At 40.0% G+C, this 20,912-nt stretch overlaps 1 protein-coding gene across 1 annotated transcript in view; it reads left to right on the top strand.

Annotated features, from left to right (window-relative positions):
• Window positions 1-20,912, top strand: part of LOC128646928 (alpha-aminoadipic semialdehyde dehydrogenase) — a 340,000-nt gene that overhangs the window by 204,374 nt on the left and 114,714 nt on the right. The window contains exons 19-20 of the mRNA XM_053699738.1: window positions 1,434-1,540; window positions 8,304-8,420. Of these exons, the coding sequence (XP_053555713.1) occupies window positions 1,434-1,540; window positions 8,304-8,420 (224 nt within the window). The remainder of the gene's footprint in view (window positions 1-1,433; window positions 1,541-8,303; window positions 8,421-20,912) is intronic.

Here is a 20,912-nt window from a genome sequence, read left to right as displayed (position 1 = left end):
AAAAATTTACCATAAGATATGGCATAAATATTTATATTGGTGTGAATCCAAGAGTTACTCATGGAGTAAGGTTAGGATTCCTAGGATATTGGCTTTTCTACAAGAGGGTTTAGAAAAGGGTTTATCCGCTAGTTCATTAAAAGGACAGATTTCTGCTCTGTCTATTCTTTTACACAAACGTCTGGCAGAGAATCCAGACGTCCAGGCCTTTTGTCAGGCTTTGGCTAGGATTAAGCCTTTGTTTAAAACTGTTGCTCCTCCGTGGAGCTTAAACTTAGTTCTTAAAGTTCTTCAGGGTGTTCCGTTTGAACCCCTTCATTCCATTGATATTAAGCTTTTATCTTGGAAAGTTCTGTTTTTGATGGCTATTTCCTCGGCTCGAAGAGTCTCTGAGTTATCTGCCTTACATTGCGATTCTCCTTATCTGATTTTTCATTCAGACAAGGTAGTTCTGCGTACTAAACCTGGGTTTTTACCTAAGGTTGTTTCTAACAGGAATATCAATCAAGAGATTGTTGTTCCATCATTATGTCCTAATCCTTCTTCAAAGAAGGAACGTCTTTTGCATAATCTGGACGTAGTCCGTGCCCTGAAGTTCTACTTACAGGCAACTAAAGATTTTCGGCAAACTTCTTCTCTGTTTGCCGTTTATTCTGGACAGAGGAGAGGTCAAAAGGCTTCGGCCACCTCTCTCTCTTTTTGGCTTCGTAGCATAATACGTTTAGCCTATGAGACTGCTGGACAGCAGCCTCCTGAAAAAATCATCATTCCACTAGAGCTGTGGCTTCCACCTGGGCCTTTAAGAATGAAGCCTCTGTTGAACAAATTTGCAAGGTTGCAACTTGGTCTTCACTTCATACCTTTTCAAAATTTTACAAATTTGACACTTTTGCTTCTTCTGAGGCTGTTTTTGGGAGAAAGGTTCTACAGGCAGTGGTTCCTTCTGTTTAATGTTCCTGCCTTGTCCCTCCCATCATCCGTGTACTTTAGCTTTGGTATTGGTATCCCATAAGTAATGGATGACCCGTGGACTGAACACACTTAACAAGAGAAAACATAATTTATGCTTACCTGATAAATTTATTTCTCTTGTGGTGTGTTCAGTCCACGGCCCGCCCTGTCTTTTTTTGAGGCAGTTCTAAATTTTAATTAAAGCTCCAGTCACCACTGCACCCTATAGTTTCTCCTTTCTCGTCTTGTTTCGGTCGAATGACTGGATATGACATGTGAGGGGAGGAGCTATATAGCAGCTCTGCTTGGGTGATCCTCTTGCAACTTCCTGTTGGGAAGGAGAATATATCCCATAAGTAATGGATGACCCGTGGACTGAACACACCACAAGAGAAATAAATTTATCTGGTAAGCATAAATTATGTTATTATCTTCTATAGTTCATTTTACTTTGTGTAAACTTTTCTCCTAATCCCTTTCAGCTGACACCTTGTGTGGTCCTCTTCACACTAAGCAGGCAGTTGAAATGTTTCTTTCCGCAATTGAGCAAGCACAATGTGAAGGTGGTATAGTGGTAACTGGTGGAAAGGTGGGTGAATAAAAAGTTCAAGAAAATAAGAATTATCTTGTAAACCTGTTATTTTCATATTATTATGCTAAGAAGCATACAATGCAAATTCATTTTAGTAAATTGTTAATATATTTAAAGTAAGCTTCATTAGAACTTACCATTCAAAATGCTTTTTCACAAGGGCATTCCAGTACATTTAAAAAGGATCATGTTAAAATAGAGGCAAAGGCAATTAAAAGATCTCACTAAGCTTGATAACTAAATCTTTCTTTCATCATTTGAAAGTACCACAAACACAACTGCCTACAATTATTCCAGATATTAACCTTTTAATTGTAACTAGTGATTTGCAACCCTGAATTCTCCATTATCATGTATAGTATTGTGCACTAACAAAAAGAAAAAAATACTGGCACTGTGAAAGTGTAAAATAGGAAATAATGAGATCCTCAGGCAAATGCCTAGAAGACTCGGTGCTGCCCCTTTAAATACTTAAAGCACAAAGAAAAAGAAAACAGTAAGGGGTTATGTGCACTCTTTCCTATATATAAGAGGGATAACAGTTAGTTCAAAATATTAAACTTAAAGGGACACTGAACCCAAATTTTTTCTTTGTGATTCGTTCTCTTGCTATCTTTTTTTTTTTTTTAAATAATCTTTTATTGAGATTCGTGATTAGTTAAACATCAACAGATAGCCTAGCAAATATACATGAACAAGTAATGTTGTCTCCAATTAGTGAATGCACAATAAACCATTACATCTCATATATCAACATGTGACAATTGCATAATATTTAGCTAACAATAACTTGAGAAACTCGTTGTAAAGTTTTCAGGATAGCAATAAACAGTGGTCAGTTCAATGGTTACTCATGAACCAATTGATCTAGGAAACAATAGCATTCTTAAAGTGATAACCACATAAATTATATATTTGCGGCAGGACAAATCAGAACATAACAGCGGGTAAACACAGCTTTAAAGTAGATAAACAACATTACCCCTGACATTTAAATTCTAAAATGGGTGAAGCTCAGCAGAGGCCCATGTTAGTGTATGGGGGGGCGGAGATTTTTTTTTTTTCTCTTCCTTCCTTTTCTTTTTTTTCCTCTTTTTTTTTTAAGAATAGAGCCGCTCTTGGGCGAGGTAAATTGGCAATTAAATTTAAGCATAGCATATTATCTATACATAATGTAAACTTATAATAACTTTTAGCGACTAATATAATATATGTAGCCTAATTGGCATATAAGGATAGCAACTTATGTAATATAAAGTATGTATCATGAAATAGAGATCAACAGATAAACACTGTATGAAATTAACAAAGGTAATACAGCATAGTAGCTTAGGCTAACCATGATGAGCAAAATATCTGAACATGGGTCTAGTGTGTTATATTTAAATCCATATTTATCATCTGCAGAGGGTTATCTAGAGGGGAGCACAATTTGTAGAAGTACCCCGAAGTTAGTGAAAACTGCTTAAAGGGACAGTCAACACAAAAATTACTATTACTTATTTAGATTAGTTAATTAATGATCTTTACATCAAACTCTAGCCCAATTTTCATCTAAAAAATCTTTGGCAGAAAATACACTTACTAGATCTCATGTAGCTGTTTTGAAATGACCACCTGACTCCTCCTTCTCTGACGTCTCCCAAAAGCTTGAACTGCTGCACTAGTGTTCAGGATTCTCTGTAGTCTCGTCCCTGCGCGCTCCTTTCAATCAGTTCAGTGAGACACCCCCCTCACACTATTTCCTCTCACTTCCTTTCAGTTCTGTCTGCACAAACACACCCACACGCTTACTAGCAGCAGAAGTATGATGGAGAGGCAGGCAATGGTTGTCTTTATATAATTTTTACTCAAATATATGCTCAAACCAAAAGTAAAGACATGAATGGACAAAAATCGTTTCTGTATGTGAACTATTGAAAATATGTTCTGACATTTGCATTGTAACAACGTAACAGTGACTCCCTCTCCGGTTATTAGTTTGTTACCAGAGCTACTGTATTCATATTGCCAGCCGCATTTTTGTCTGTCAAACAGTATTTCTCTAATAGTGGAAGTTAGGGTGATGCCCCTTGACTTTTTACAGCTACATCTAGCAGCCTTAGCGATCTGTTTAGCTAGCAGCCTTGGTTGTTCACAGAGCGCATTACGCAAATAATATACAATAAGTCTGAACACCCTATTTATTATATCTCGGTATTTCAGTGACAGCTCTGTGTACTTACCGGCATCTAGCAAGGACAAACTAGAGTCGCAGGCTGTGCACCACTTTGCGATCTGTTTAGCTAGCAGCCTGGTTGTTCACAGAGCGTGTGGATTCCCTTCCGTTGCCTCAGTTACCCTTGTTACTCCTCGTAGAAGCGGCAAGACACCTGGCAAGTCCTGGCAAGACACCTTGCGAGCTGCTTACCTGCCTGCCCTGTTCCTTGAGCCATGCCTGGCTGCCTAATGGTCCAGCTTAGCCCATAACCCAACCACCAGACTTGACCAGCCTCCTGCACTCTCTTCCCGGTTGGGTGTCCTGTTTCCCCCGCTGGTTTTTAAGATCTAAGAGCAACCATCCAGCTCGCAAGGTGTCTTGCCAGGACTTTAGTTTGGGGACACTTGTCACGGGATAAGGACAGACTGACGAGGACCCACAACTTCTTAGCTGGTAAAAAAAAAAATTGTCGGTTTGATAAATTCACCCAAAAATCGCTTGCACCTGCTGCTATGCAAGTTTGTAATCTCTGTCACCCACAAAGTATGTATGTCTGTGTTTTATATATATGTAGTGGCTTTTAAAATCCTTCACTGGACCTGTGAGGCGACCTTTTTAAACTTATGGAATATTTAGAATTATGGTAATTTTGCTGAAAGATTTTAAAAGCCGCTTCTACGAGGAGTAACAAGGGTAACGGAGGCAACGGAAGGGAATCCACACGCTCTGTGAACAACCAGGCTGCTAGCTAAACAAATCGCTAAGTGGTGCGCAGCCTGCGACTCTGGTTTGTCCTTGCTAGATGCCGGTAAGTACACAGAGCTGTCACTGAAATACAGAGATATAATAAATAGGGTGTTCAGACTTATTGTATATTATTTGCGTAATGCGTTCTGTGAACAACCAAGGCTGCTAGCTAAACAGATCGCTAAGGCTGCTAGATGTAGCTGTAAAAAGACAAGGGGCATCACCCTAACTTCCACTATTAGAGAAATACTGTTTGACAGACAAAAATGCGGCTGGCAATATGAATACAGTAGCTCTGGTAACAAACTAATAACCGGAGAGGGAGTCACTGTTACGTTGTTACAATGCAAATGTAAGAACATATTTTCAATAGTTCACATACAGTAACGATTTTTGTCCATTCATGTCTTTACTTTTGGTTTGAGCATATATTTGAGTAAAAATTATATAAAGACAACCATTGCCTGCCTCTCCATCATACTTCTGCTGCTAGTAAGCGTGTGGGTGTGTTTGTGCAGACAGAACTGAAAGGAAGTGAGAGGAAATAGTGTGAGGGGGGTGTCTCACTGAACTGATTGAAAGGAGCGCGCAGGGACGAGACTACAGAGAATCCTGAACACTAGTGCAGCAGTTCAAGCTTTTGGGAGACGTCAGAGAAGGAGGAGTCAGGTGGCCATTTCAAAACAGCTACATGAGATCTAGTAAGTGTATTTTCTGCCAAAGTTTTTTTAGATGAAAATTGGGCTAGAGTTTGATGTAAAGATCATTAACTAATCTAAATAAGTAATAGTAATTTTTGTGTTGACTGTCCCTTTAAGTAGGAGACTTCTATATTTAAGGTACACTTACAATGGCCTTAAGGGATGTACAAAAGTATTTGCACAAGTGGTCAATGAGTGATTCTAAGCCTGGTAGATGCATCTGATTGCGAGTAGAATAAATAGTTACCTCAATAGCCAACATAAACAAAGTAGGATGTCAGTATATGTACAAAAGTGTACAGCAAGATGGCCTTTATACTGTCATATACGGTCCCCTAACTCCCTTACCGGCTGAGGGAGACAGAAGAGTTATACTGCCCGTGTATGAACTGGAAGCAGTAAAGCCTCCTGCCCATCATCTAAAGAGAGATGTGACCTCTTTGTAGTACAATTACATCACTAGCTATATGAAATAAAAAAAATTAAAAAAAACTCTATATTGTGGCTAACTAGTATTTAAGAGCTGCTTAGATAAGGCATAAAGTCTAGATAAACCTATGGCGCTTGAAAGAGTATAAGAGCCTCAGACATAACATGGCCATATGTAGATTAATAGACACATAAGGTATAGAAACTTTTCTGATTAACGCAGACAGGGTACTGAGATATCTCTAAATAAATCAGATATATATGGTCTCAGTGTTGCAGGTATCTCTATATCCTGCAAAATATATAATAGGCATAAATAATAGTGAGCAAATAATAGAGTTTTTATGCAGGTGGCTATAGAGTGTGTAAACTTGACATTAACATCTAGGAAGCTACATGTGTTGATTCTACTTTCCCTAAACCAGTTCTATAATATTGGTAAACTAATTAACCAATGCCTGCTCTTGAAGTGACTATTATATATTGCAGCAAAGCGTCCTGAAAGGGTATGATGTCCCCCCAACCACATCTTGATCTTGGAGCAATATCCTTTCTTTCAGAAAGGAGAAATGATTGGGGCATGATCTCATCAGGATATAGGAGGTCAAAACTTAGCTAAGAGCTTCGCATAGGTGTTAGTTCGATTACTCTCCAGGAGTATCCAAGCATACAGAGATATACTCTCTTCTCCAGGCGATCATCTGTAACATTATCTCCAAAGGGCAGATTCTCAAGCATATTGGCTATCAGGAGCCTCTATAGTAATTAAAGAGCCATTAGATTTGTCTCCACTCCCAGTAAGTCCGTTCTGGGGATGGATGAAGGTAGATCTTAATTCTTGGATAAGAGCATCATGCTGGGTATCCAGTTTAGCCAGTAGCTTGTGTAGCGTGCTGATAATGTGTGCTTCCATACTGAGTAATGGTGCATATGCCCAACGTCACATTAATCTAAGACTGCGGCCCTCCAATATAAAGAGGCTCTATTTTTATTCCTTATGCTCGCTACTGATGTTAGGAAGGAGTGCTGTGAGGTTGACACTATGTACAAATAGGGCCCGTCGAGATCTGGAATGTGTCTTCTGACTGTTTAGTATTTGTTATTAGGAGACAATCGCTGAGCACTCGTTAGTCCTGGGCACCTGTGTTAGGGAAAGCTCTTTATGTCCGGTCTCCCTTGTAGTACTAAGAATAGCATTCCTTGAGCGACGGCATGCCGGTAGGAAGCAGAGTACAGACTAAGTTTCCAGATTTGTGCTGGTAAATATACAATGGTGTTGCCAGTGGGCAGTGACACTTACTAGATGTTTCCTGTGTCCCTTGAGATCTGGCTGTGCTTGATCCTGAAGGTCTGGTCAGGTATGAACATAAAGTCTGTTCCGCAATTTTCTGTATCATACAGGAAAATGCAAGTGCCTCACAGATGGCCACCGTACAGCACTAAGGCCCAGCTGCTGTAGACCGGTCTCCCCTCAGACAATCCGTTCACTGGAGCTTCTGTTACTGGTCAGGGTAACCTCTTGCCAAGATAGGGTAGATTTCAGGAGTCTCCATAGGCTTGGGACTTTAATTTACCCCAAAAAAGTCTGTTTTTACACAGAGCCTCGTAGATATGCGTCTGCTCTCCTTCCCAGTTATCTCTGCCCCCTCTCTTGCTATCTTTATTTCAAAAAGAAGGCATCTAAGCTAAGAAACTAGACAATTTTTGGTTAAGACCCTGGACAGCACTTGTTTATTGGTGGGTGAGTTTATCCACCAATCAGCAAGAACAATCCAGGTTGTTCACCAAAAATGGTCCTGCATCTAAACTTACATTCTTGCTTTTCAAATAAAGATACCAGGAAAATGAAGGCAATTTGATAATAGCAGTAAGTTATAAAGTTGCTTAAAATTGCATGCTCTATCTGAATCACGAAAGAAAAAATTTGGGTTCAGTGTCCCTTTAACTAGGGAAGTGAATAATAAATTAAAATACCAACTTTTTTTAGTTCTATTAATACCGGTATATACCCTGTAACCAACACCCACCAACTACTTAACATAAAAACAAAACTGTGAGTCACTCCCCTGTATTCCTGGTTGATATCGGGAAGCGTCGGCTTCAGGTGCCAGGAGTGACTAACACAGAAATAGGTTACAAATGCGTTTCGGCCGTGAGTCGGCCTTTATCAATGTAATGCTTGTTGAGGAAAGGGGTTTATAAGGCAGTCTACATCACTCGCTCGGTTTTGTCTAAAACAAGCTTTATATTGATAAAGGCCGACTCACGGCCGAAACACGTTTGTAACCTATTTCTATGTTAGTCACTCCTGGCACCTGAAACCCGACGCTTCCAGATATGGGCCAGGAATACAGGGGAGTGGCTCAGTTTTGTTTATATGTTAGGTTGTTGGTGGGTGTTGGTTACAGGGTATATCCCGGTATTAATAGAACTAATAAAGTTGGTATTTTAACTTATTATTCACTTCCCTAGTTAAGCTTAATATTTTGAACTGGGAAAGATTGCCCATAACCCCTTACTGTTTTCTTTTTCTTTGTGCTATTAGTACTATGCACTTAAAAATAATTGTGCTTAGCAGAAGATATACATTTTAAAGTTGTGCATTTCCCTAGGGTCAGTATTTTTAATAAGATAAAGTGTACCGTGTGTTAGTATTTTATTTTATTGTCTCTCGTTAATAAAGGTAATTGATCGTCCTGGAAACTTTGTAGAACCAGCCATCATAACTGGGCTTTCACACAATTCACCCATCATTCAAAAAGAGACTTTTGCTCCAATACTCTACATTCTAAAGTTTAAGGTAACTTTTTCCTCAAACTTACATTATTCTCAAATGTCATTTGTTTAGAACTTTTTACATAAAAACGTTACATCTTCAGCTGCATTGGGATCTTTGTGTGTGTGTTTGTGTATGTAAATTTGCCCTTTAGGAATAAAAGGGTAGGAAAGTCAAAATTGAACGTGCATGATTTAGATAGAGGATGTAATTTTAAGACACTTTTATATTCACTTCTTTTTTCAAATTTACTTTATTCTCTTGGTATCTGCTGTTAAAAAAAAAGAATATGTACAAATGCTACACTACTGAATACTAGTTGGTGATTGGTTGCTATGTACATTTTGCTCTTCAGATATGTTTAGCTAGCTCCCAGTAGTATAATGTTAGAGCATTTCCTTTTTGCATCTAATACATAGCCAGTCAGTCACTAGTTATCTATATGTAGCAGTGGACCATGATCATATATTATGTTTTCTTTCTAATGACACGGTGAGTCCACGGATCATCATAATTACTATTGGGAACATCGCTCCTGACCAGCAGAAGGAGGCAAAGAGCACCACAGCAAAGCTGTTAAACACCACTCCCCTTACCCACAACCCCCAGTCATTCTCTTTGCTTGTATCAGTTACAAGGAAGGGCTAAAGTTAGGTGTCTGATTCTTCATTCAAGAGTTTTTTATTTTTAAGCAGGACAAGTTTGTTCTGGTTTTTTTTTTTCTGGAGTTTAGCTGTATTCCACTTCAGTTTCTTCAGTAGAGCAGTGGTGGCTTTTAAACTTTGGGGAACTGGGGGGGGGGGGTATAATCCCTTCTGTGCCTCCCAGGTTGTGAGCTGCCCTTTTGGTAAAAAGACTATGTAGGTTTACTTAGTCTTTTTCTTTCTGTATCCACAGATCCATGTTAGGAAGGAAACCTTTGAAACCTAGTGAGCTGCCTTGCTGCCGGGCAGATTATTATGGAGGTAAGTGCTATTTTTTATTTATGTTCAGAAAAAGTTGGCACTTTTGGATAATTTTTGGTATGTGAACCTGTTTGTGCAGGTTTTGTTTATATGATGGCAAGTTTTTTATGGATGGGGCACTGAGAGAGGAATGTTATTATAGGACAGTCTGGCATATGTGTTGGCAGACGGTTTTTTAGGCTCTGAGTGTTGTGTACACTTTTTATATGGCTCATTATTCTGTTTATTTGAGAGGCTGTGTTCTCAGTCGTAGACAGCTGACAGTTTATTTTGAAGGTTTTATCCTCCCGGCGACTGTTTTTTTGTAATGTCGACTGGGAGGTGTTTGCATATGCCCACGATGGGCGGAGCTTCTGTGGCGCAAGTTTTTCACGCTCTTTTAGGAGGCATTGTTTGCTTTGTTTGATCTTCCTGTTGGCTCCGGTGCGGTCAGTCTGGATAGCGGGTGGTAGCAGTTGGGGAGTCTGGATCATCTCTGCTATGCTGTTTATTGCTCTTGTCCGTGGGAGGTCAGGTAAGCACCTCAGCAAGGCTTGTTGAGGTGCATAGGTGCTGCAGGGGTCAATTTTTATATTTCATTGTGAATTTACTGTGTGATATGGTTAACGTTTGTTTCTTAAAGGGACGGTAATGTTTAAAAATAAACTTTTTTTTTTCTTTTGCTTCTGCAGTTTTTCTGAAATTTAAATTTCCTGATTTATTTTTTATTGCTAGTGTTAAGATGGAGCAAGAGGACCTGCAGGATATTACTTGCAGTTTATCCCTTGATGCTAATGGGGAGCCGCCTATCCCTTTCTGTCCCTCATGTATAGAGAGAACATTACAGTATAGAAATAGGATTTTTGATTCAGAGCCTTCATTTTCTAAGGAGAATGTTGTTTAGGAGTCTCCTGTTCAAGCTGTTACGCAGCTTTCTCCCCAATCATCCCAATCTCAATCCTCTTCTCATGCAGTGCCCTGCATTTCGTCTCAGGTTGGTTTTTCATTGCAGGATTTGGCTACTCACATATCCACTGCTGTATCTGATTCTTTGTCTGCTTTTCCTGCTTTGCAGGGGAAGCTCAAGAGGAAGTTTAAGGGTTCTGACTCTGTTGGAGTTATGTCAAATGTTTCTTCCCATAAGTCTAAGGAAGAAGATACTTCAGTAGCGTCTGAAGGTGAAATTTCGGACTTCTGCTGATTCTGAGGTGGTTTCCTTCAGATTTAAGTTGGAGAACCTCCGTTTGTTACTTAGGGAGGTTTTAACTACCTTTGATGACTATGATTCAACGGTCATAGTTACTTCCAAGAAGGCTAGTAAGCTTAATACATTTTTTGATGTTCCCTCCGTGGCGGAAGTTTTTCCTGTTCTGGATCGGGATTAAGAGATTATTTCTTGGGAATAGGAGAAGCCTGGAATTCCTTTTTCTCCTTCTCCTATTTTTAGGAAGATGTTTCCTATTGCGGATTCTATTAAGGAATCTTGGCAGACAGTTCCTAAGGTAGAGGGAGCTATTTCCACTTTGGCTAAGAGGACCACTATTCCTATTGAGGATAGTTGTTCTTTTAAGGATCCCATGGATAAGAAGTTGGAGGCTTTGCTTAAGAGGATTTATGTTCACCAGTGGCTCCAATGGCAGCCTGTTGCGTGTATTGCTACGCTTACCAGTGCGGCTGCATATTGGTTTGATGCGTTGTCTGATTCTATTCATCAGGAGACTTCTCTGGAGGAAATTATGGATTGAATTAGGGCTTTAAAATTGGCCAATTCTTTTATTCCGAGGACTTCTTTGCAGGTCGTCAAGTTGGGAGCAAAGATTTCTGGCTTTGCTGTTTTGGCTCACAGGGCTTTATGGTTAAAGTCCTGGTCTGCGGATTTATCATCCAAGTCTAAGCGTTTATCGATTTCTTATAAGGGGAAGACTTTGTTTGGGCCTGGTTTGGCTGAAATTATTTCTGATATTACTGGTGGGAAGGGACATTCTCTTTCTCAGGATAAGAGAAATAAGCAGAAAGGTTGTCAGAGTAATTTTTGTTCCTTTTGTAACTTCTCTGGTAAGTCTTCCTCTTCCTCCTCCAAGCAGGACATAATCAGTCCTGGAGCAAGGGAAAGCAATCTAAGAAGCCTGCTGCTTACTCAAAGTCAGCATGAAGGGTCTAACCCCGATCCGGGAATGGATTGTGTGGGTACAGGCTGTCTTTTTTCGCTCAAGCCTGGGTTCAGGATGTTCCAGATCCCTGGGTGATAGATATTGTGTCCCAGGGATACAGGCTGGAGTTCAAGAATTTTCCTCCCAGGGGCAGGTTTCATCTATCAATGTTGTCTGTAGACCAGATAAAAAGTGAGGAATTCTTAAGTTGTGTTCAGGATCTTTCCGACATGAGAGTGATCGTTCCTGTTCCAGTTCAGGAGCAGGGACTAGGTTTTTATTCCAATCTGTTTATCATTCCCAAAATGGAGGGAACTTTCAGACCCATCCTGGATCTCAAGGTTGTAAACAAGTTTCTCAGAGTTCCACCTTTCAAAATGGAAACTATTCTGTCAATTCTTAATCTGGTTTAAGAGGGTCAATTCATGACTTCAATAGATCTAAAGGATGCATATATGCGTATTCCCATTCACAAGGATCATCACAAGTTTCTGAGGTTTGCTTTTGTAGAGAAGCACTTTCAGTTTGTGGCTCTTCCTTTTGGTATTGCAACAGCTCCCAGGGTGTTTTCAAAGGTTCTGGGTGCGTTGCTGGCAGTTTTCAGATTGCAGGGGGTTGCGGTAGCTCTTTATCTGGACGACATTCTAGTTCAGGCGCCATCTTTTCAACTAGCAAACTCCCACACAGAGTTGCTGTTGTCTTTTCTGCACTCCCACGGTTGGAAGGTGAATTTAGGAAAAAGTTCCTTGATTCCGGCTACAAGAGTGGTATTCTTGGGAACCATTATAGATTCTATGGAAATGAAGATCTTTTTGACAGAAGCAAAGAAGTAAAAAATGTTTGATTCATGTCTGTCTCTTTAGTCATCTCCTCGGCCGTCGGTGGCCCAGTGTATGGAGGTTATTGGTCTGATGGTTTCGGTCATGGACATCATTCCGTTTGCCCGGTTTCATCTCAGACCTCTGCAGTTATGCTTGCTGAGACAGTGGATCGGGGATTATACGGATCTGTCTCCAAAGATTGTTTTAGATCAGGCGGCAAGAGATTCTCTTCCATGGTGGTTGTCTCAGGATCTTCTTTCCCAGGGAACCTGTTTTCGCAGGTCTTCCTGGGTGATAGTGACCACGGATGCCAGTCTGCTGGGTTGGGGTGCTGTCTGGGCTTCACTAAATGCTCAGGGTGTGTGGACTCGGGAGGAATCGATTCTTCCTATAAATGTCTTAGAGCTGAGGGCAATCTTCAGTGCTCTTCTGGCCTGGCCTCAACAGGCTTCATCCCAGTTTATCAGATTTCAGTTGGACAATATAACATCCGTGGCTTACATCAATCATCAGGGAGGAACTCGGAGTTCCTTGGTGATGAAGGAGGTAGCCAGAATTATTCAGTGGGCAGAGGCTCACAGTTGTCTGTCTGTGATCCACATTCTAGGGGTGGACAATTGGGAAGCGGATTTTCTGAGCAGACAGTCTTTTCATTCGGGGGAGTGGGAACTTCATCTGGAGGTGTTTTCCAGTTTGATTCTCAAGGGGTCAACCGGAGTTGGATCTTATGGCATCTCGTCACAATGCTAAGCTTACGAAGTACGGTTCGAGGTCAAGGGATCCTCAAGCGGTTCTAATAGATGCTCTGGCAGTTCCTTGGAAGTTCAGTCTGGCATACGTGTTTCCTCCGTTTGCCTTTCTTGCTATAGTTATTGCTCGGATTCGACAGGAGAGGGCATCAGTAATTTTCATTGCTCCGTCGTGGCCCCGCTGGATCTGGTATTTTCCATCTTGGAGTCTTCTGTTGAGGAAGGACCTTCTACTTCACGGTCCCTTCCTTCATCCAAGTCTCGTTTCTCTGAAGCTGACTGCTTGGAGATTGAACGCTTGATTCTATCTAAGCGTGTTTTTTCTGAGTTAGTTATTGAGACTTTAATTCAGGCGCGTAAGCCTGTGACTAGGAAGATTTATTACAAGATATGGCGTAAATATCTGTATTGGTGTGAATATAAGGGCTACTCTTGGTGTAGAGTCAGGATTCCTAGGATTTTGGCTTTTCTCCAGGAGGGTCTGGAGAAGGGTTTACCTGCTAGTACCCTGAAGGGTCAAATTTCTGCTTTATCCATTTTGTTACATAAGCGTCTGGCGGATGTACCAGACATTCAGTCTTTTTGGTAGCCTTTGGTTAGAATCCTGCCTATGGTTACGTTTTTGTCTCCTCCTTGGAGTCTTAATTTAGTTTTGAGAGTTCTTCAACAGGCTTCGTTTGAGACTATGCATTCTTTGGATATTAAGTTGTTAACCTGGAAGGTTTTGTTTTTGTTTGTTATCTCATCGGCTCGAAGAGTTTCGGAGCTCTCAGCGTTGCAGTGTGAAGCTCCTTTTCTCTTGTAAGATGTATCGAGTCCACAAATTCATCCTTACTTGTGGGATATTCTCCTTCCCAACCGGAAGTGGCAAAGAGAGCACCTACAGCAGAGCTGTCTATATAGCTCCCCCCTTAGCTCCACCCCCCAGTCATTCTCTTTGCCTACTCTAAGAAACTAGGAAGGGCAGAGCGAGTGTGGTGACAAAAATGTTAGTTTTTTATTTCTCAAGCAAAAGTTTGTTATTTTAAATGGTACCGGTGTGTACTATTTACTCTCTGGCAGAAAAGGGATGAAGATTTCTGCAAGGAGGATTATGATCTTAGCACTTTGTAACTAAGATCCACTGCTGTTCTCACAAGGGCTGAAGAGTACAGGAAAACTTCAGTTGGGGGAACGGTTTGCATGCTAAGCTGCATATGAGGTATGTTCAGTCTATATTTCTTTCATGTAATTAGCAAGAGTCCATGAGCTAGTGACGTATGGGATATACATTCCTACCAGGAGGGGCAAAGTTTCCCAAACCTCAAAATGCCTATAAATACACCCCTCACCACACCCACAAATCAGTTTTACAAACTTTGCCTCCTATGGAGGTGGTGAAGTAAGTTTGTGCTAGATTCTACGTTGATATGTGCTCCGCAGCAGGTTGGAGCCCGGTTTTCCTCTCAGCGTGCAGTGAATGTCAGAGGGATGTGAAGAGAGTATTGCCTATTTGAATTCAATGATCTCCTTCTACGGGGTCTATTTCATCGGTTCTCTGTTATCGGTCGTAGAGATTCATCTCTTACCTCCCTTTTCAGATCGACGATATACTCTTATATATACCATTACCTCTACTGATTCTCGTTTCAGTACTGGTTTGGCTTTCTACTACATGTAGATGAGTGTCCTGGGGTAAGTAAGTCTTATTTTCTGTGACACTCTAAGCTATGGTTGGGCACTTTTATATAAAGTTCTAAATATATGTGTTCAAACATTTATTTGCCTTGATTCAGGATGTTCAACGTTCCTTATTTCAGACAGTCAGTTTCATATTTGGGATAATGCATATGAATAAATCAATTTTTTTCTTACCTTAAAATTTGACTTTTTTCCCTGTGGGCTGTTAGGCTCGCGGGGGCTGAAATTGCTTCATTTTATTGCGTCATTCTTGGCGCAGACTTTTTTGGCTCAAAATTTTTTTGTTTGTTTCCGGCGTCATACGTGTCGCTGGAAGTTGCGTCATTTTTTACGTTTTTTTGCGCCAAAAGTGTCGGCGTTCCGGATGTGGCATCATTTTTGGCGCCAAAAGCATTTAGGCGCCAAATAATGTGGGCGTCTTTTTTGGCGCTAAATAATATGGGCGTCACTATTGTCTCCACATTATTTAAGTCTCTTTGTTTATTGCTTCTGGTTGCTAGAAGCTTGTTCACTGGCATTTTTTCACATTCCTGAACCTGTCATTTAAGGAATTTGATCAATTTTGCTTTATATGTTGTTTTTTCTATTACATATTGCAAGATGTCCCAGATTGACCCTGAGTCAGAAGATACTTCTGGAAAATCGCTGCCTAGTGCTGGATCTACCAAAGTTAAGTGTATTTGCTGTAAACTTGTGGTATCTGTTAATGCAGATAATATTTCCTTTAGTAATGTTACATTACCTGTTGTTGTTCCATCAACATCTAATACTCAGAGTGTTCCTGTTAACATAAGAGATTTTGTTTCTAAATCCATTAAGAAGGCTATGTCTGTTATTCCTCCTTCTAGTAAACGTAAAAGGTCTTTTAAAACTTCTAATTTTTCAGATGAATTTTTAAATGAACATCATCATTCTGATTCTGATAATGATTCCTCTGGTTCAGAGGATTCTGTTTCAGAGGTTGATGCTGATAAAACTTCATATTTATTCAGAATGGAATTTATTCGTTCTTTACTTAAAGAAGTCTTAATTGCATTAGAAATAGAGGATTCTGGTCCTCTTGATACTAAATCTAAACATTTAAATAAGGTTTTTAAATCTCCTGTAGTTATTCCAGAAGTTTTTCCTGTCCCTGATGCTATTTCTGAAGTAATCTCCAGGGAATGGAATAATTTGGGTAATTAATTTACTCCTTCTAAACGTTTTAAGCAATTATATCCTGTGCCATCTGACAGGTTAGAGTTTTGGGACAAAATCCCTAAGGTTGATGGGGCTATCTCTACTCTTGCTAAACGTACTACTATTCCTATGGCAGATAGTACTTCCTTTAAGGATCCTTTAGATAGGAAAATTGAATCCTTTCTAAGAAAAGCTTACTTATGTTCAGGTAATCTTCTTAGACCTGCTATATCTTTAGCGGATGTTGCTGCAGCTTCAACTTTTTGGTTAGAAGCTTTAGCGCAACAAGTAACAGATCATAATTCTCATAGCATTGTTAATCTTCTTCAACATGCTAATAACTTTATTTGTGATGCCATCTTTGATATCATTAGGGTTGATGTCAGGTATATGTCTCTAGCCATTTTAGCTAGAAGAGCTTTATGGCTTAAAACTTGGAATGCTGATATGTCTTCTAAGTCAACTTTGCTTTCCCTTTCTTTCCAGGGTAATAAATTATTTGCTTCACCATTGGATTCTATTATCTCAACTGTTACTGGAGGGAAAGGAACTTTTTTACCACAGGATAAAAAATCTAAAGGTAAATTTAGGTCTAATAATCGTTTTCGTTCCTTTCGTCACAATAAGGAACAAAAGCCTGATCCTTCACCCACAGGAGCGGTATCAGTTTGGAAACCATCTCCAGTCTGGAATAAATCCAAGCCTTTTAGAAAACCAAAGCCAGCTCCAAAGTCCACATGAAGGTGCAGCCCTCATTTCAGCCCAGCTGGTAGGGGGCAGATTACGATTTTTCAAAGAAATTTGGATCAATTCAATTCACAATCTTTGTATTCAGAACATTGTTTCAGAAGGGTACAGAATTGGCTTCAAGATAAGGCCTCCTGCAAAAAGATTTTTTCTTTCCCGTGTCCCAGTAAATCCAGCGAAGGCTCAAGCATTTCTGAAATGTGTTTCAGATCTAGAGTTGGCTGGAGTAATTATGCCAGTTCCAGTTCTGGAACAGGGATTGGGGTTTTATTCAAATCTCTTCATTGTACCAAAGAAGGAGAATTCCTTCAGACCAGTTCTGGATTTAAAAATATTGAATCGTTATGTAAGGATACCAACATTCAAAATGGTAACTATAAGGACTATCCTGCCTTTTTGTTCAGCAAGGGCATTATATGTCCACAATAGATTTACAGGATGCATATCTGCATATTCCGATTCATCCAGATCACTTTCAGTTTCTGAGATTCTCTTTCCTAGACAAGCATTACCAGTTTGTGGCTCTGCCGTTTGGCCTAGCAACAGCTCCAAGGATTTTTACAAAGGTTCTCGGTGTCCTTCTGTCTGTAATCAGAGAACAGGGTATTGTGGTATTTCCTTATTTGGACGATATCTTGGTACTTGCTCAGTCTTCACATTTAGCAGAATCTCATACGAATCGACTTGTATTGTTTCTTCGAGATCATGGTTGGAGGATCAATTTACAGAAAAGTTCATTGATTCCTCAGACAAGGGTAACCTTTTTAGGTTTCCAGATAGATTCAGTGTCCATGACTCTGTCACTAACGGACAAGAGACGTCTAAAATTGATTTCAGCTTGTCGAAACCTTCAGTCTCAATCATTCCCTTCGGTAGCCTTATGCATGGAAATTCTAGGTCTTATGACTGCTGCATCGGACGCGATCCCCTTTGCTCGTTTTCACATGCGACCTCTTCAGCTCTGTATGCTGAACCAGTGGTGCAGGGATTACAAAAAGATATCTCAATTGATATCTTTAAAACCGATTTACGACACTCTCTGACGTGTTGGACAGATCACCATCGTTTAGTTCAGGGGGCTTCTTTTGTTCTTCCGACCTGGACTGTGATTTCAACAGATGCAAGTCTGACAGGTTGGGGAGCTGTTTGGGGGTCTCTGAGAGCACAAGGGGTTTGGGAATCTCAGGAGGTGAGATTACCAATCAATATTTTGGAACTCCGTGCAATTTTCAGAGCTCTTCAGTCATGGCCTCTTCTAAAGAGAGAATCGTTCATTTGTTTTCAGACAGACAATGTCACAACTGTGGCATATATCAATCATCAAGGAGGGACTCACAGTCCTCTGGCTATGAAAGAAGTATCTCGAATACTGGTATGGGCGGAATCCAGCTCCTGTCTAATTTCTGCGGTACATATCCCAGGTATAGACAATTGGGAAGCGGATTATCTCAGTCGCCAAACGTTACATCCGGGCGAATGGTCTCTTCACCCAGAGGTATTTCTTCAGATTGTTCAAATGTGGGGACTTCCAGAAATAGATCTGATGGCTTCTCATCTAAACAAGAAACTTCCCAGGTATCTGTCCAGATCCAGGGATCCTCAGGCGGAAGCAGTGGATGCATTGTCACTTCCTTGGAAGTATCATCCTGCCTATATCTTTCCGCCTCTAGTTCTTCTTCCAAGAGTAATCTCCAAGATTCTGAAGGAATGCTCGTTTGTTCTGCTGGTGGCTCCAGCATGGCCTCACAGGTTTTGGTATGCGGATCTTGTCCGGATGGCCTCTTGCCAACCGTGGACTCTTCCGTTAAGACCAGACCTTCTGTCACAAGGTCCTTTTTTCCATCAGGATCTCAAATCCTTAAATTTGAAGGTATGGAGATTGAACGCTTGATTCTTAGTCAAAGAGGTTTCTCTGACTCTGTGATTAATACTATGTTACAGGCTCGTAAATCTGTATCTAGGAAGATATATTATCGAGTCTGGAAGACTTACATTTCTTGGTGTCTTTCTCATCATTTTTCCTGGCATTCTTTTAGAATTCCGAGAATTTTACAGTTTCTTCAGGATGATTTGGATAAAGGTTTGTCTGCAAGTTCCTTGAAAGGACAAATCTCTGCTCTTTCTGTTCTTTTTCACAGAAAGATTGCTAATCTTCCTGATATTCATTGTTTTGTACAAGCTTTGGTTCGTATAAAACCTGTTATTAAGTCAATTTCTCCTCCTTGGAGTTTGAATTTGGTTCTGGGGGCTCTTCAAGCTCCTCCGTTTGAATCTATGCATTCACTGGACATTAAATTACTTTCTTGGAAAGTTTTGTTTCTTTTGGCCATCTCTTCTGCTAGAAGAGTTTCTGAATTATCTGCTCTTTCTTGTGAGTCTCCTTTTCTGATTTTTCATCAGGATAAGGCGGTGTTGCGAACTTCTTTTAAATTTTTACCTAAGGTTGTGAATTCTAACAACATTAGTATAGAAATTGTGGTTCCTTCATTGTGTCCTAATCCTAAGAATTCTAAGGAGAGATCATTGCATTCTTTGGATGTAGTTAGAGCTTTGAAATATTATGTTGAAGCTACTAAGAATTTCCGAAAGACTTCTAGTCTATTTGTTATCTTTTCCGGTTCTAGGAAAGGTCAGAAGGCCTCTGCCATTTCTTTGGCGTCTTGGTTAAAGTCTTTGATTCATCATGCTTATGTCGAGTCGGGTAAAACTCCGCCTCAAAGGATTACAGCTCATTCTACTAGGTCAGTTTCTACTTCCTGGGCGTTTAGGAATGAAGCTTCGGTTGTTCAGATTTGCAAAGCAGCAACTTGGTCTTCTTTGCATACTTTTACTAAATTCTACCATTTTGATGTGTTTTCTTCTTCTGAAGCAGTTTTTGGTAGAAAAGTACTTCAGGCAGCTGTTTCAGTTTGATTCTTCTGCTTATAATTTCAGTTTTTTTCATTATAAGATTTAAACTTTATTTTGGGTGTGGATTATTTTCAGCGGAATTGGCTGTCTTTATTTTATCCCTCCCTCTCTAGTGACTCTTGCGTGGAAGATCCACATCTTGGGTAGTCATTATCCCATACGTCACTAACTCATGGACTCTTGCTAATTACATGAAAGAAAACATAATTTATGTAAGAACTTACCTGATAAATTCATTTCTTTCATATTAGCAAGAGTCCATGAGGCCCACCCTTTTTGTGGTGGTTATGATTTTTTTGTATAAAGCACAATTATTCCAATTCCTTATTTTTTAATGCTTTCGCACTTTTGTCTTATCACCCCACTTCTTGGCTATGCGTTAAACTGATTTGTGGGTGTGGTGAGGGGTGTATTTATAGGCATTTTGAGGTTTGGGAAACTTTGCCCCTCCTGGTAGGAATGTATATCCCATACGTCACTAGCTCATGGACTCTTGCTAATATGAAAGAAATGAATTTATCAGGTAAGTTCTTACATAAATTATGTTTTTTTCTAGACAGACTGTGTTAATTCTAGAAAAGGCTGGCAATATCCCCATGAGGGAAGGGTAAGCTGTATTCAGACACTTGGATAGATATTTCAGCTTGCTTGAAGGGCTCATAAGTTACTGGTGACACTGTTAGGAAAAAACGTTTTTGTTTGTTCAGTAAATGATGCAATTATAATGTTTTTTTGAAGGGACTAAAGGGGTCATTGTGGCTGTTTTAGGGTTTTTTAACCCACATGGTTAATTAAGAGACACTCAGGTGTTTTTTCTAATAGGCCTCAAAACATCGAGTGAGGTGGGAGGGGCCTATTTTCGCGCCTCAGTTGCGCAGTTTCTTTTCCTTAGAGACATCCAACTGCTTCTCCAGTGGTTCCTGCTGTGTTTAAGGGCTGTAAAGGAGTTTTTTTTCCCCCACAAATCATTCTGAAGGGCAGGTAGGCGCCACAGCAGAGCTGTGGCAAGGTGCTGAAAGTCTTTTTTACCGGTTTTGACGTTTTTTCAATCCGGTTTTGCCATTAAGGGGTTAATTGTTTATTTGCATAGCTGTGCAAAGTTACTAAGGCTGTAAGATACTACTGTAAAAATTTCGTTAAGTTTACTGCTTTTTTACACTGTTTTGCAGAACTTGTGCAGTTTTTTTTCTCTTAAAGGCACAGTACCGTTTTATTTCTAAGTGTTATTTACTTTGATTACAGTGTTTTCCAAGCTTGCTTGTTACATTACTAGCCTGTTTAACATGTCTGACACCAAGGAAAATCCTTGTTCAATATGTTTGGAAGCCATTGTGGA

Source organism: Bombina bombina, chromosome 2 (genome assembly GCF_027579735.1).
Source record: "Bombina bombina isolate aBomBom1 chromosome 2, aBomBom1.pri, whole genome shotgun sequence".
NCBI classification, from domain to species: domain Eukaryota; kingdom Metazoa; phylum Chordata; class Amphibia; order Anura; family Bombinatoridae; genus Bombina; species Bombina bombina.
Note: the sequence above shows the minus strand (reverse complement) of the source record. Positions and strands in the feature narration are given on the sequence as shown.